Here is a 14508-nt window from a genome sequence, read left to right on the forward strand (position 1 = left end):
GCTAACATTGAGAGACACCACACAAAAAAAAAAAAAACAAAAAAAAAAAACAATATCAATAATCTTATATATAAAAATGAATCGCAAAATTTGTTGGTAAGCGCATAACTCGAGAACGGCTGAACCGATTTCGATAATTCTTTTTTTATTATATTCCTTGAAGTACGAGGATGGTTTTTATGTAGAGAAAACGTAAATATGTACCACGGGCGAAGCCGGGGCGGTCCGCTAGTACTAAATAAGTTTCGTTTTGATATCAGTGAAACAGACATTAATTACTCTGAGCATCAGTAATAATAAATTATTATACCCTGAAGCTATATAACTTGAATAAGGGCTTATATCTCGCGAGGCCCGTGAGGCCCTGATTGTGTTATAATTTAGAAGAGGTATACATCCCTCTTTATTTATGACATATTATGATTCGTATAGTTCGTCAATTGCTTTTTTATTAGTTGAACCTTGTGGCGCTTGCTTAAGGAATTTTAATACTTTTTCAAATTTATTTACTGGCTGTTAGGCGCGAGCGGCGAGGCCCTTAGGACCGCGATGCCGTCTCTGCTTGTAGGTATGTATATTTTTTCTTGTAATTTGCAAATATTGATCTATGATATCTGGGTGATAAGCTGTGGATTTGTCATTTGATGATACTAACAAGGTATTTACTCGGTAATATTCCTTTATAGAATATACAGGGTGTCCCACTATTGGTATACTAAGCGTAAGTAGTTTTGTATATGTTACCGGAAATGTATGTAATCCGTCATTGTATACAATTCCTAGGAAATGTATATAATGCCTAAAATCGCACGGAAATTTGTGCAATAAATTATTTTATACACATTTCCTAAATAGCTATCGGAAATGTAAAACATTTCAGATATTGATATGTCGCAGGCAAATTGTATATAATTTGGCCGTTTACAAACGGTTGGCATTTTGTAGTAACTATGCCGATAATTCGTAATCAGAAATTTTTAGTTTGGATAAGGGGGTGGGTTAGGTTAGGTTCGTGTTTTTTAAAACTACACAGAAATAGGAGCCGGGCCCCACGAAGTGGGGCTCCGTCGGCTCGCGACCGTCTTTTTGTAGAATTTTGGAAAATGACGAATTTTCGGCATATTAAAACAGCTAGCCGTAATGCAATACGGCGATTATACAATCCGACTGCGCCAAATATACGCGGGGACAGCGGGACGAGGGGACTGATTAGGTACTTGCCAAATGAAAATTTGATTTTATAAGAATAAATATATAAGTTGATTTTGTGATATTTAACGTAACGGCACCAGTCTTGTACAGATTAAGGAAAAAATTGAAGTTTTTTGCAAATTTCTCGTAGGTTTTTTAACTTTATTGGATATTGTTAAGTTATACCTTTAGTTCAATGTTAGTTTAACGTAACCAATGTTAGAAAAAAGATTACAATGCATAAATAATGAAGTTATTTATAAATTAAAAAAACACTTTTTTGCACCAGTGATGGACAGTGAAAATCTAATGATGGACACCCAGTTTTGGACAACATCCAGTTATGAACACCCATTTATGGACTGTACCTAATGTTGTTTCTCCAGTTATTTACACTTGGAGAAGACTTATATAGTTATCAATAGAATCTTGAAAATGATGATTGGAATATAATAAATCGGGGATGTATTTATAAAAAATAGTACTTATTAATTATTTTGCATACTTATAATATTTAAAACAGTCTTAATTTCCATTTTCTAGGCAAAAATTGGACAAATGCATCGTTAAATACGAGTTATGTCCGTTAAGAAACACCAATATGGTTTTTTTTTCTCAACAAGTCAGGGATGAAAAATATAACTAAAAAAAGTACTGCCATTCCATCCATTTTGGGACTTCTTCTTCTTCGTCATATCACTCTCGTCAGAGCGAACGTGGTCAACATGAGGTTTGGGGGGGTAGATGTTACCCGCTTCACGATGTTCCGCCATATCTCTCTGTTTCCTGGCATTCCGTTACACTCGTGAAGTGAATCGCCAATCTGAATCCGCCAACAGCCTTAATCTGATCGGTCCATCGATATGGATTCCAAATTGTAGCACGAGGCAAAAAGCTTTTTTTAAACTGTTGTCAAGATGGTGTGGATGAAATTTAAGCGTGTGCGCTATATGGTGGTGGAATTTAGCAGCAGACAGCGATCCAAACAGTTCATCAGAGAACTCTCTATGATAGATGCGTTACAATACGCATAAGTATGCGACTTCTCTACGCAGTGATAGAGAATGAAGCCGAGAACGAGTCGCACAGCACATAATGACCCATTGTTCTAAAATATATTCTTCATGTTTAGATAGATATTATGTTGTTGGACCCATTAGTGTAATTTTAACAAAAAATATCAATGTCCATTATAGGAACCAAAGCAAATCCAGTCATGGACAATTGTTGTACAATATTAGAACCCTTTGTTTGAAATGGTCGTGATAGGTATATTATTAATCAGAATGACAAGACAATACAGAAAAGCGCATGTAATTAATACCTTTAAAAAAAGTTTATTTTCGACATATGTCCATAAATGGATATATCCATAGAATTAAATCCAGTTATGGACACTGAAGAATTTTATTTAAACAACATAACCTATCATGATACTAAATCGTGTAATATTTCGTACAATTAACTACTATAAATAAAAGTAATATCAAATTTTGCTAACATTTATACAAAAATTCTTATAACCAAAATTGTATCCTCACTTCCTTAAGGATTTCCTTAGTAAAAACGGATTTCTTCGAAACGAGTCGCAGCAACTAAACATAACGTTCTGCCATCTTCAAACGTTTTGGCCGAATAAGATGAAGTGTCGTATTTTGATAGCTTATGAACCAAACTTTTATTTTAAGTATTGCTAAATTATATAACATTAATTTTGGTCTTAATATTTAAATTTAATATTTATTTTGTCCATTACTGGATGCTTGTCCACCACTGGTGCCGTTACCTTACGTTAAAAGTTAGATAGTTGATTTTTAAAATGTTAATTAGTAAGACAATAATATGAACATAATACATATTAAGTATTACAATTTTACGGTATGTCTGTTACCCGATTGTATCAATAAGACTATAATAAAAAAAAATAACAACGTGTTTTATTACAAAAAGCATTTACTTTACACATTTCCTAATACTATATTGGAATTGTATACAATTCCTAGGAAGATTATACATTTCCTAGGATATGCATGCATTAAATAGTTTTTTAAACAATATTTTATACATTTCCTAAATGGTATCGGAATTGTACACATTTCCTAGGAATTGTATACAATTCCTTGATTTCATACATTTCCGGTAACATATACACTAATCATGTAAAAAATACTTAACAACAAAATTACGCCAAAAATTTTTTGCTTAATTTTTCCTTAAAATCCATGTTTTCGTCTCTAGCTTCGCGCAGCCGGCATATACCGCTTCGCTAATGTGAGTATTTTGTCTATGAAAACATATTAATATTAAACGATAGCTCACGTGCGGGTGGCAAAGTTGAGGGTTGCTCGCTAAGGGTGTAGGTACACATAGAGTTTTAAGAATTCACCTATTTGTCAAAAAAATTCGTTTGTAATTTTATCAGTATTTTTTACGCACTCAGCCTATGCCTTGGGGCTTAGTACACCGTTGCTGGGACACCCTGTATATAATAAGATATAAATTGTACCGAGGTGTATCATTTTTTGTGGATATCGATAAATTTTATAGATAGGTAAGTACCTAACTAACTACTTAGTTAGCTTTTTTAATAAAAATGATTTCCAATTATGTATTACAATATTATAGTAATTCATGCTTATCTTGTGCGTTCGTAAATCATTAATTTTTTATTAGGAAACAACACGTTTTGGGACTCCCCTTAAAAAAACTGAAACCTGAAACAGGGAAATCCTCTCTGCTTCGATATGTTGCGCACGTGGTTTATTTTATTTTTTTGTTACATTAAGTAAATGTAAAATTTATCTGAATATTAACTGAATATTCCTACGTTATACGGATTTTAGTCTTGTTTTAGTACCTATATAGCGCATATAAAATCACAAAGTATGTATTAAAGTATGTATTGTCAATTTGTTTAGGTACCTAGGTACTATGTGTTAAATTTTCAAAAACCACTAGGTGTCTAGGTGTTAACATTTTATGTTTTAAAGATTCCCTACAGCAAAGAAGCCTTCTAATTTTAAATTTATATACAGTCTAGCTCTAGATTTCCGACCGCGGCTTTGCCCGTGTTTTCAAAGAAAAATAGTTCCCGTTCTTGTGGGATTTCCTATTTAATAAAAAGTAGCTTCAGCTACCTTTCAGCATACCAAATTTCATTGTAATCGGTTCAGTAGTTTTTACGTGAAAGAATAACAAACATCCATCCATTCATCAATCCATCCTTACAAACTTTCGCATAGTTAAGTACTTAGGTACTTAAATAATACATATCAGTAAGATATGTAGGTACCTTCCCATTCATTTGTTTGTCTATTTCTTGGAAACTATTTGATAGAGTTCTTATCTTTGTATATTATCGCGCATTAATATAATTATTATTGTTACCTATATAAAACATGAAACTATTTTTATTTCTTTGTTATTATAACTATTCTCTTTTAATAATATTGAACAAAAAATGAATATGAACAGAGGAGTGTCGACAGTCGAATGCTACTTTGTTATAATTATTGTAAAATTATTCAAGACTCAAGATTAACTCTATGGCACCCGTTACACGCTCAATCTAGAATGTGATCCTTGATCATGATCATTGATCTCAATCCAGATTGACTGTGTAATGTATTTGATTGACGGATTGTAAAATCTGATCAGAAAATATCTAGATTTTTAGGCACCCGTTACACGCTCAATCTAGAATGTGATCCTTGATCATGATCATTGATCTCAATCCAGATTGACTGTGTAATGTATTTGATTGACGGATCGTAAAATCTGATCAGAAAATATCTAGATTTTTAGAAATCAACGATCTCGATCCTTTGATCGAGATCCAGATTGATCGTGTAATGTAACATGCTGTCAAATTACGTCAGTCTGCATTCGGAGCGCGATGGTATGGGACGACAACACACAGGTGTAACCATTTTTAACAGATGATCAAAACATGCCTCCTTCATCCTGTAGTAAATTGCGTAATCCTCTTCCTCTTCCGTACTATAAATTTCATCTAACAAGTTCGAATGTGTATAGATGTTCCTTTTTAGTAGCCACGGTTTAACCCAGCGTTTTCTCTTCACGCGTTTTTTCAAATAACAGGCAATAATTATTGCTGCACAAGCTTTGTTATTATTCAGATCTATTTAGTGGTTGTGAATGCGTGTGCATTTGACAATGTCGAACAGTGGACTGATATGATCTGGATTGACCATCTAATGTCGCGACGATCCACATAAAGATTCGTCAATCCGTCACCTGACTTGGATCGTGATCTGGATTGAGCGTGTAACGGGTGCCTTAGAAATCAACGATCTCGATCCTTTGATCGAGATCCAGATTGACCGTGTAATGTAACATGCTGTCAAATTACGTCAGTCTGCGTTCGGAGCGCGATGGTATGGGACGACAACACACAGGTGTAACCATTTTTAACAGATGATCAAAACATGCCTCCTTCATCCTGTAGTAATTTGCGTAATCCTCTTCCTCTTCCGTACTATAAATTTCATCTAACAAGTTCGAATGTGTATAGATGTTCCTTTTTAGTAGCCACGGTTTAACCCAGCGTTTCCTCTTCACGCGTTTTTTCAAATAACAGGCAATAATTATTGCTGCACAAGCTTTGTTCTTATTCAGATCTATTTAGTGGTTGTGAATGCGTGTGCATTTGACAATGTCGAACAGTGGACTGATATGATCTGGATTGACCATCTAATGTCGCGACGATCCACATAAAGATTCGTCAATCCGTCACCTGACTTGGATCGTGATCTGGATTGAGCGTGTAACGGGTGCCTATAAATACGTATTCTAAACTCAAACTGGGCAACACTGATTGACGTACCTACATAGATAAATTCTATGTAAATTATTTGCTCCGAGATTGTAAAGTACATAAACTCAAAATATTATTGTCTATACCTTATTTAACCCTAGAAAGATAGTCTGCGTCAAATTGACTCCTGCGTTTTCGAAATATAGCTGTGTCTTTTTAAATGTCGCGAATCCATAACTGTGCGTTTAGGACATTTCATAAGTCACTGAGAGCTACCCTATGGTATACGTGTAAATAAAGTTAATGTAACCGATTTTGTAATATAACGACTACGTGAGTCAAAATTACGCATGATTATCTTTACCGTGACTTTTAAGATTTTGACTTCTATGGTATGTAGTTTGAATATTTTTTAGCTTATTATTACTGTATATTGTGACTTATGTTAAAAATTTATTTTTATACATATTGAAGCAAATATAGAAAACAATTGGGGATAGAAAATTGGAAGAATATTGTATACTGGCCGCTCTTATGCAAAGCGACGAGGGTCCCTGTGAAGATACCGATAGTGAAGTAGGAGGACCATGAAACTGAAGATGACGAGCAAAGTGACACAGAAGATGCTTTTCCTGATGAGGTACAAAGCAAAGATGATATATTACATTCAAGCAAAAGGCGCAGTAGATGCATTAGACCGAATGTGTTCCCTGATGTCCTATAGTAGGAAGACAATGAGATGGCCAATGGCTTTCTTTTATGGAATCATTAAAATTGCCTGCATATTGCATATTAAATTTATAGCTACGATGTTAACAACAAAGCACAAAAACATCTGAGTCAAAAAAACATAAAATATAGAAACATGGAACTGTCTTCTTTGTTTATGTGTGGGCGTTTAGAATCACCAGCTTTGAGAAGATATTTGCGTGTTATTATCACCAATTTCTTGCCAAATGAAGTATCTGGTACATCGTAAGAAACTACTGAGGAGGCCTTCAGTAAAAAAACGTATTTACTATATTTTTTATCCTTCTGAAATATGACGAAAGGCAAATACGTCCTGCAAAACATCTAACATAGTTATATGTCGTGAGCATACTTTGATATGTGGGTCAATCAATTTTTAAAGGTCCCGATCATAATTTTCTCGTATTTTTTTTTTTAACTTAATTTTCAGCATTTTACTATTTCATTTAGAAGATAATTCTTCGTAGATTAAGATTATATAGGCAACAGTGATGTTGATTAAATACATTTGTGGATTTAACTTCACGAACCGATCCATTCATGGGAAATAATGTCCTTTGGACAACTTACACAATAGTACTTTTTTAAATGTTAAATTCCCTTCAGAATTAAAATGAATTCTTCTAATATAAAATAATAAATAATATTTTGATATTTGTTCTATTTACACCCAAAATACGAAATATTTTTATTAAAATTGAAACGAATGATGTCTTTTGAACAACCAAACAATGTTTCATATATAAAAAAGTTTCAGTAAAGCGGAAATAGTGATATTTTTTACAAAAAAACTATTAAGGCGAGGTTGTTACGTATCGTATTATTGATTTTACTTAATTAAAATGAACTGATTCTCGATATAACTGAATGAATGAAGTATAATGTGATTTTCATATGGGGACATCTTAGTCGTCTTGATTTTTGAAATGTTAAAATTACAATTAAACTAGACATAAAATCGCGTAATAAAAATGTGTTCCCGAAACAGCCGAGTAATAAATAAAACATGAACTATTTAACTGTTAAAGTATAAGTTTTATATAATTATTGTCCTAGGGACAACCAAATTGTCCATGGTACAACCACTTTCGTTGGCCAAGTGACTGGTTGTCCGCGGGACATTTTTAAAATTTTGACCCGCCAAGCAAATACTATTGTTATTTTATATATTAATCTCAGCTCACACTAAATTATAGACGAAAGCGCATCTCGTGTAGTATAATTGATAACAATGCATCAAGTACTTATGTTTTAATCACAGTTGCCTGACGGACTGACAATAAAGCCACCCCACACTCACCAACGTTGCTCGGACGACTGTTGTCGTGATTTTATACAAATCAAAATGGCGTTTGAGCCCGACAGTTAATTATTGTGTTTAGCTTGTTGTTTAGGAATCTACCGCGCCATCTGTGTTTTGTTTCCATAACTAAATTACGGTTGTCTGTGAGACCTGTGCCATGTAGATGATTTATGGGGACATAAGTAAAATGCCTGAAAATCGTATTATATCCAATAAAAAAAAAAAATATTTGTATGTTTTTATGTCAATAATCATTAACTGAAACAAGAAGTGTATTTGGTATTTATGGTCGTGATAGTATGTGTTCGTGATGCGAAGTTTGTTAATGCATTGTAGCTTGGGGACAAATGTGATAGTACTGGAAAATTGCATTTAGTCTCTGGACAACCATGAAACTACGCACAAATTAATAAAACAAGTAAAATATTGTTTACAATAATGTTAGAAAATATTAAAAAGAATATAATTAAAACCAATTTAACTCTTTATGATTTCATGTTTATTAATTATCGTTCAGGGACATGAGGCGTGTACCGTCGGACCATTAAAAGTTGATCGACCCATGTGCTAAAGTTGTTTTTCACTAATTTTTCATATAGCTATTATATGCACAACATATATATAACATATAAAAAAGTCTGATAATTGTGGTAAAAAATAAGTTTTTATAAGAAATAATACGTATTACAAGAATTCTAGATTTAAAGCAGACGTTTAATGTTTTAGTTTTTTTTTAATTATAAAAATAATTATAAATAAATTATTTGTAGTATGAATAATTCTAATATAACTGTACATATATAATAACTTACAATTTATAGAAAAAAAATAATATACCTCGACTTAGAGCTAACTAAAAAACATGCGTAAATTTGACGCATGACTATCTTTCCCGTATTACTCAATATGATTATCTTTCTAGGGTTAAAAGTTTGTTTATACCTACCTATTAAATATTGTGTGATTCTACATTGTACACCTTCCGTTTTTAATCAAAGTAATATGTTTGTAATTTCGCGAATTATAATAACCGCAACCAGAATTTCTCGTGTGCAGATAAGAAAATGGCACTACATAAGTATTATTTTCCTTTATTCAATTATGTATTTAAATTTGTTAATTTCAATTTTTCCAGTTATAATATGTGAGAATTTAACGTAACTAAGTATATAATATATAGAATTTTACGTTTTAATTAATAAAAAAAAATAACCTTGTATACCATGTGTATACCTATATTTTTTTAACGTTTTAGGTTCAGAGGCATCGGTAAAAAAAGTACACCATATAAAATGTATAACGACGGACCCAGATTCAAGATTCCATGCAACAAAAATAATTGATCCTCATCACGAAGTTGATTATGAGGATGTTGTTGGTAGTCTAAATAATCATAAAACACTTATTATTGATGTAAGAAAGCCAGATGAAGTTCAGTCTACTGGCCAGATTCCATCCAGTATCAACATTCCATGTAGGCAATTTGCTATTTTTTATATACCTACTTTTAGTTTTACATAATATATTATTTTATTCTTGAACATAATAAATTAAGTCTTAGAAGTTAGAGCTAATTAAAATAATATCCAATTTGGTACCTATTCAAAAATAAAATAATTTTCAGTGGACAGCTTACAACAAGTTTTGACTAACATGTCTGAAGAAGAATTCAAAAGGCACTTCCATCGATCCAAACCAACACATTCTGATGAAATTATATTTTATTGTAAATCAGGAAAAAGAGCTACCAAAGCACTAGCAACAGCTCTCAGTCTTGGGTATTCAGAGTATGTAATTGACTTAGATTGTAATTGATATTAATTTTTTATTGCATTACAAAAATTTAACTATGCACTCACCTCTAAAACATAAACTAAGTACATACAGGCTACTAACTAAATATTAATTAAAATTTTATTGACTTTCAGGTCTAAGAAATATTTAGGCAGTTGGGATGAATGGTCTAGCCGACAATGATTACCTACATTTAATTACATGTTAAAATATTTTTGTTTTTAATTTACAATCCCAATTGTACTTAATAATTTATTATATTAATTAAAAAATAGCCTGTCTTGATGGAAATATAAATTAAAAAACAAATACTTTGACACTGGCAAATAGTTGTCTTATTGCCATATAGAAGAAAAAAAAAAGCAATTATAATATCAATTCGTAAAGATCAATCATTGGTACAATTTAATAGGCAACAATTATTTCGGTTGTACTTTTTCTGAAGTAAAAATAAAATGATCATGGTTTAAGATATCTGTAAACACCTAATTTCTACTCTATACAAGTAAATTTAGGAGGACAATAAAGAATAAAATAAACACATTTTTTTACTGTTTTTATTTGTCACAACAATACATCTACGAGGAGGCTACAGCTTTCTTGGGTGTTGGTTTGCCCTCCTTGAAACCGTTACGGAAACGCCTTCTGACAATCTTGAGGTGACGCATGCGGCCAGTGCCTGTTGTCTTCCTCCTCTTTGCCTTCACTGACCAGTGGTCTGAAAAATATTTTCATGTTTCAATGTTTCATATTACATCTTCTTTCTTATATATAAAAATGAATCACAAAATGTGTTGGTAAGCGCATAACTCGAGAACGGCTGAACCGATTTCGATAATTGTTTTTTTATTATATTCCTTGAAGTACGAGGATGGTTCTTGTGTAGAGAAAAAGTAAATATGTACCACGGGCGAAGCCGGGGCGGACCGCTAGCACAATATACAGATACATACAGTAAGGAAACTTCATACAAAATGTTCGAAATGGCTCCCCCCCCATCAAGCGTGTTTACAAGGGTATTGAGGGGGATCGATAGTAGCGGGTGACACATCCACAGATTTTGAATATAGTATGGAAAAAAGTTTAAAGTGATGTCAATTCACATTAAATAAATATCGATTGTTTCAGTTTGTAGCCCTATCAATAAATATATTTGTAAATACCATATCTGACTACAAGTTAAAAAGAGACTATTTTTTAATTTCTATAGATATGGCAGTATGAGTTTTATATTTTGTTGACATATTTTCTATCAAAATGATAGCTACAAATAGTACCTATCAGGAGTCCAGTAAAGATCGCATCTATTTTTTACGCAATCTAGAAGAGCACGAAAATATAAACATACAGGTGAAGCTAATATAAAGCGTGTAAAAAAGGAAACCTTAAAAAAATCTTGTTTAAATTTATGTGCATAATTACGTAAATATTAGGGAAGAAAAATATAGATATTATAATTATTGTATTTTTATCGATACGTGGCGTCTCCACTTTGTCAAGCACTAAGCCTGTCAAACTATTTTCTTTTTCTTCCTAAAACAAAAAGATAGAGGTTCTGTGCTCGTATAATAATAATTTTAATTTATTTTTGCATATTTTGTGTTTTTTAATTTAATTTAATTTATCGTTTTAAAAATAATTTAGTAGGTATACCTACATACAAGTATTGTAAATTCTGGTTTAAAATAATTATTGAATATATGTATAATACAAATATCAAGCATTATAAATAATTTAGGTACATTAAATAGCCTTTGGCGTCCATAACAAAACTAGATTTCGAAATATAGCACTGATAAAAACGTATTTACTTTTACAAGCTGTATTAATTCGGATTGTTTCTTCTTGTAAATTCATATTTAGGCTACACCATTTTTGTATTTTAACGGGTTTTAATCTCCAAATTACCACAAAATCAACTGTGAAAAAAAGCAAACAGAAATATACAGGCCGAATTGATAACCTTCTCCGTTATTTTTCAAGTCGGTTAAATTTCAAAAAGTAACAGCCCTATAGCTATACGTCATAATTTCATGGGGGGGGGCTTAGTTTCCTAACTGTATGTGCGTAGTATATATCTGTCAACTGTGCCGCTAGTTTCATATACACCTCCAACCACCTCATGAAAATTTATCTTTAATATCAGTCAATAGTAGGTACCACCAACACAATCTAATGCTAAGAATTAGAATTTTAGTAACTGACACTAACTATTCAATATCACATTAGAGTAGTAAGAGATTTCAATGATTTATTATTTTTGTAGTAGATATGTATTCTACACAGAAAGATGTACACATCTGCATAATAACTACATACCTTCAAACTATATACCTACATCTACAAGGAAATATTGCTAATTGACAAGTATCTCCTCAATCACTGTAGGATACAAACAAATATATTTGAAAGTGATTTTATTAGTACCTACATATTATGTTAATAATAATAACAAATATCATTTTAATTAAACTTATTAAATATTTAACAGCAAAATTAATAATCAAGGTTTAGTTTCCCAACAAATATAAACAAAAAAATGGATATAAATAGGCAGTTTTCGAGTGTTAATTGATAAAATTTATGATAAAATTACATTTTACACACAAAGTAATGAAAAGTTGCATCCAGAAAGCTCATAATATGTCGCTAACCTCTTAAAAAACTGCATACACGTTGTATATCTTTACTAAATTAACCTAAGTAGGTACCTACTTACATGAACGTAATTTAGCGGCTGGGTATCCACATTGTGCACATTTGGATTTCTGAATATGATAAGAAGATCTTCCACATCTTCTACATAGTGTGTGTGTCTTATTTCGGCGTTTACCGAAGCTTGACGTTCCCTTCGTCTGTAATAACGGAGTTAAACACCATTAAATAACCACTTTTTTATAAAATATATTCAAATTTCATTTTACTACACTTAAATGTAAACCACAAAAATTTAAATTTCCTATAATATAGAGAAATATCATTGATTCATTTCGATTTGTTTTACAAACAAAAAGTACGCTACCATTTTCGCCGAATTTGACAATGAAAGAAGGAAGAATTTCAGCAATAACCAATGGTAGTTATTTTGACATTGACACTTGCTCTAACAATTGCGTTCATGGTTAGTTCTCCTATCGTTCATTATAATAATATTTTAATGGGTACATAACCATGGTTCAGAGGAATCAGAGGTTAGGTAAAAATTATCATATAGAAAATCGAATCTCAAAATATTTGTCGATACTAAATAATCTTTGGTTCAATCGTAAACCGCTAAAATCTTCAAAAGAAAAATGCAGTCATTTCTCATATTATTTCTTTTTTGTTTAATAGTTCCAGACCTTGACCAAAATTATGTGAAATTTTCTATATCTAATCCAGGGGCAGTATTATGACCTCTTATTTCCAGACAGTTTACGCAGTGTATTGAACTGACTGGCAAATTCATATAATGATCGAAATAACCAGCCATGGTTAATAATAGTATGTGTTAATGTGTATAATATGAATTTGCCAGTCAGTAAACTGTTTGGAAATAAGAGGTCATAATATAGCCCCTGAACATTAAAAACATTGGTCTATTTAGCATTATCATGGAATCGATGACCAAATAGTTACAGCTATAGTATAAGAGTTTTACGTAGTAGCTAGAATTGTCACCATCAAATAAGTGCGGGACGAGGGTAGGAACCACAGTAGGAACAGTTTTGTTTTATGCCGACGCGGACGACCATTTTGTATAATATTATAATAGGACATGACCTGCTCCTCTACAACTTACGTAGTAATTAATACTTAATCTGTGTTTAAAACTGTAAACTTAGACCATGTGCAGGATTGCATTGAATTGTTAATTTAAATGTGTGTAAACACAGAACAGTAAACAACTCACACTTCAAACACCAGCATTATCAACTGGATTATGAGGGCTAATTAACTGATATTATATTATAATCTGACACAAAATGAATTAATCCGCAAATTAGATGAAGCGGTATTTATTTTACTCCATTCTAGAGGAAATTTTAGTAAAATGATACTGACGATATTATTTTCGGCGCGCCGACAACACTGCGTCTACGAGTCTTCTTTCGCGGCCCGCACTCTAGACTAGTACATAATCTGTGATGTAGTCTCAAGTCTGTTTATTTATATCTGTAAAGAGATCAATAATTGCGAATTAGAGCGTTTTCACATTATCCGATCCGATATCGGATATCGGACGCCGATAGCCGATATCCGATATCGGATACAATTTGCCCTTTCACATTGTCCGATAAAATCGTTCCGATATCATCATGAGTGTTGCCAAAAATTTTTAGAGAAAACTAAACTAAATTGCCAGTTGATAAAAAAAGGTATAATTAAAAAAAAATCAAATGTTATATCATAGTTGTACATGTACATTAAAAATAACTACGATAAAGAAAAACAACTTCAAAAAAGAAAAGTAAAATGTAAAAAAAGATTTGATATCACAAATTACTGCATATTATCTATATGTGCTATTTACTAAATAGTTTTGATATCGGTCATTTGTATAACATAATATACTTATGTTAACACATTATAAATTAAATAAATTTATATCAATACCTACTACAACCTAGTATTAGTTAATAGTTTTAGTAATACATATCAGTATGTACTTAAATACCTTTCAAAATCTATTAAATGTATTTTTAGCAAGACG

The 14508-nt window shown here is 31.8% G+C and overlaps 2 protein-coding genes across 3 annotated transcripts; one reads left to right on the top strand and one right to left on the bottom strand.

The window, feature by feature from the left end:
• Nucleotides 1-262: 262 nt before the first annotated feature.
• LOC149484581 (rhodanese domain-containing protein CG4456-like) lies at nt 263-10029 on the top strand. Of its 2 annotated transcripts, none has more exons than XM_089700762.1 (4): nt 263-568; nt 9277-9495; nt 9646-9808; nt 9950-10029. In XM_089700762.1, the coding sequence occupies exons 1-4, from the start codon at nt 550-552 to the stop codon at nt 9996-9998; spliced, it is 450 nt and encodes a 149-aa protein (XP_089556888.1). In that variant the 5' UTR covers nt 263-549; the 3' UTR covers nt 9999-10029. The 2 variants fall into 2 exon arrangements, with proteins under 2 accessions (XP_089556888.1, XP_089556887.1); XM_089700761.1 differs by lacking the exon at nt 263-568 and adding an exon at nt 8921-9099.
• Nucleotides 10030-10347: 318 nt separating this feature from the next.
• On the bottom strand, nt 10348-12973 carry RpL37a (ribosomal protein L37a). Its single transcript, XM_089700763.1, has 3 exons — nt 12838-12973; nt 12535-12670; nt 10348-10533 (listed from the first exon to the last, which is right to left on the bottom strand). The coding sequence occupies exons 1-3, from the start codon at nt 12838-12840 to the stop codon at nt 10394-10396; spliced, it is 279 nt and encodes a 92-aa protein (XP_089556889.1). The 5' UTR covers nt 12841-12973; the 3' UTR covers nt 10348-10393.
• Nucleotides 12974-14508: the final 1535 nt, after the last annotated feature.

The sequence above is a fragment of the Colias philodice genome, chromosome 11 (genome assembly GCF_061535455.1).
Source record: "Colias philodice isolate Cphi_HAF_F1 chromosome 11, ilColPhil1 Martin Lab GWU primary, whole genome shotgun sequence".
Lineage (NCBI taxonomy): Eukaryota > Metazoa > Arthropoda > Insecta > Lepidoptera > Pieridae > Colias > Colias philodice.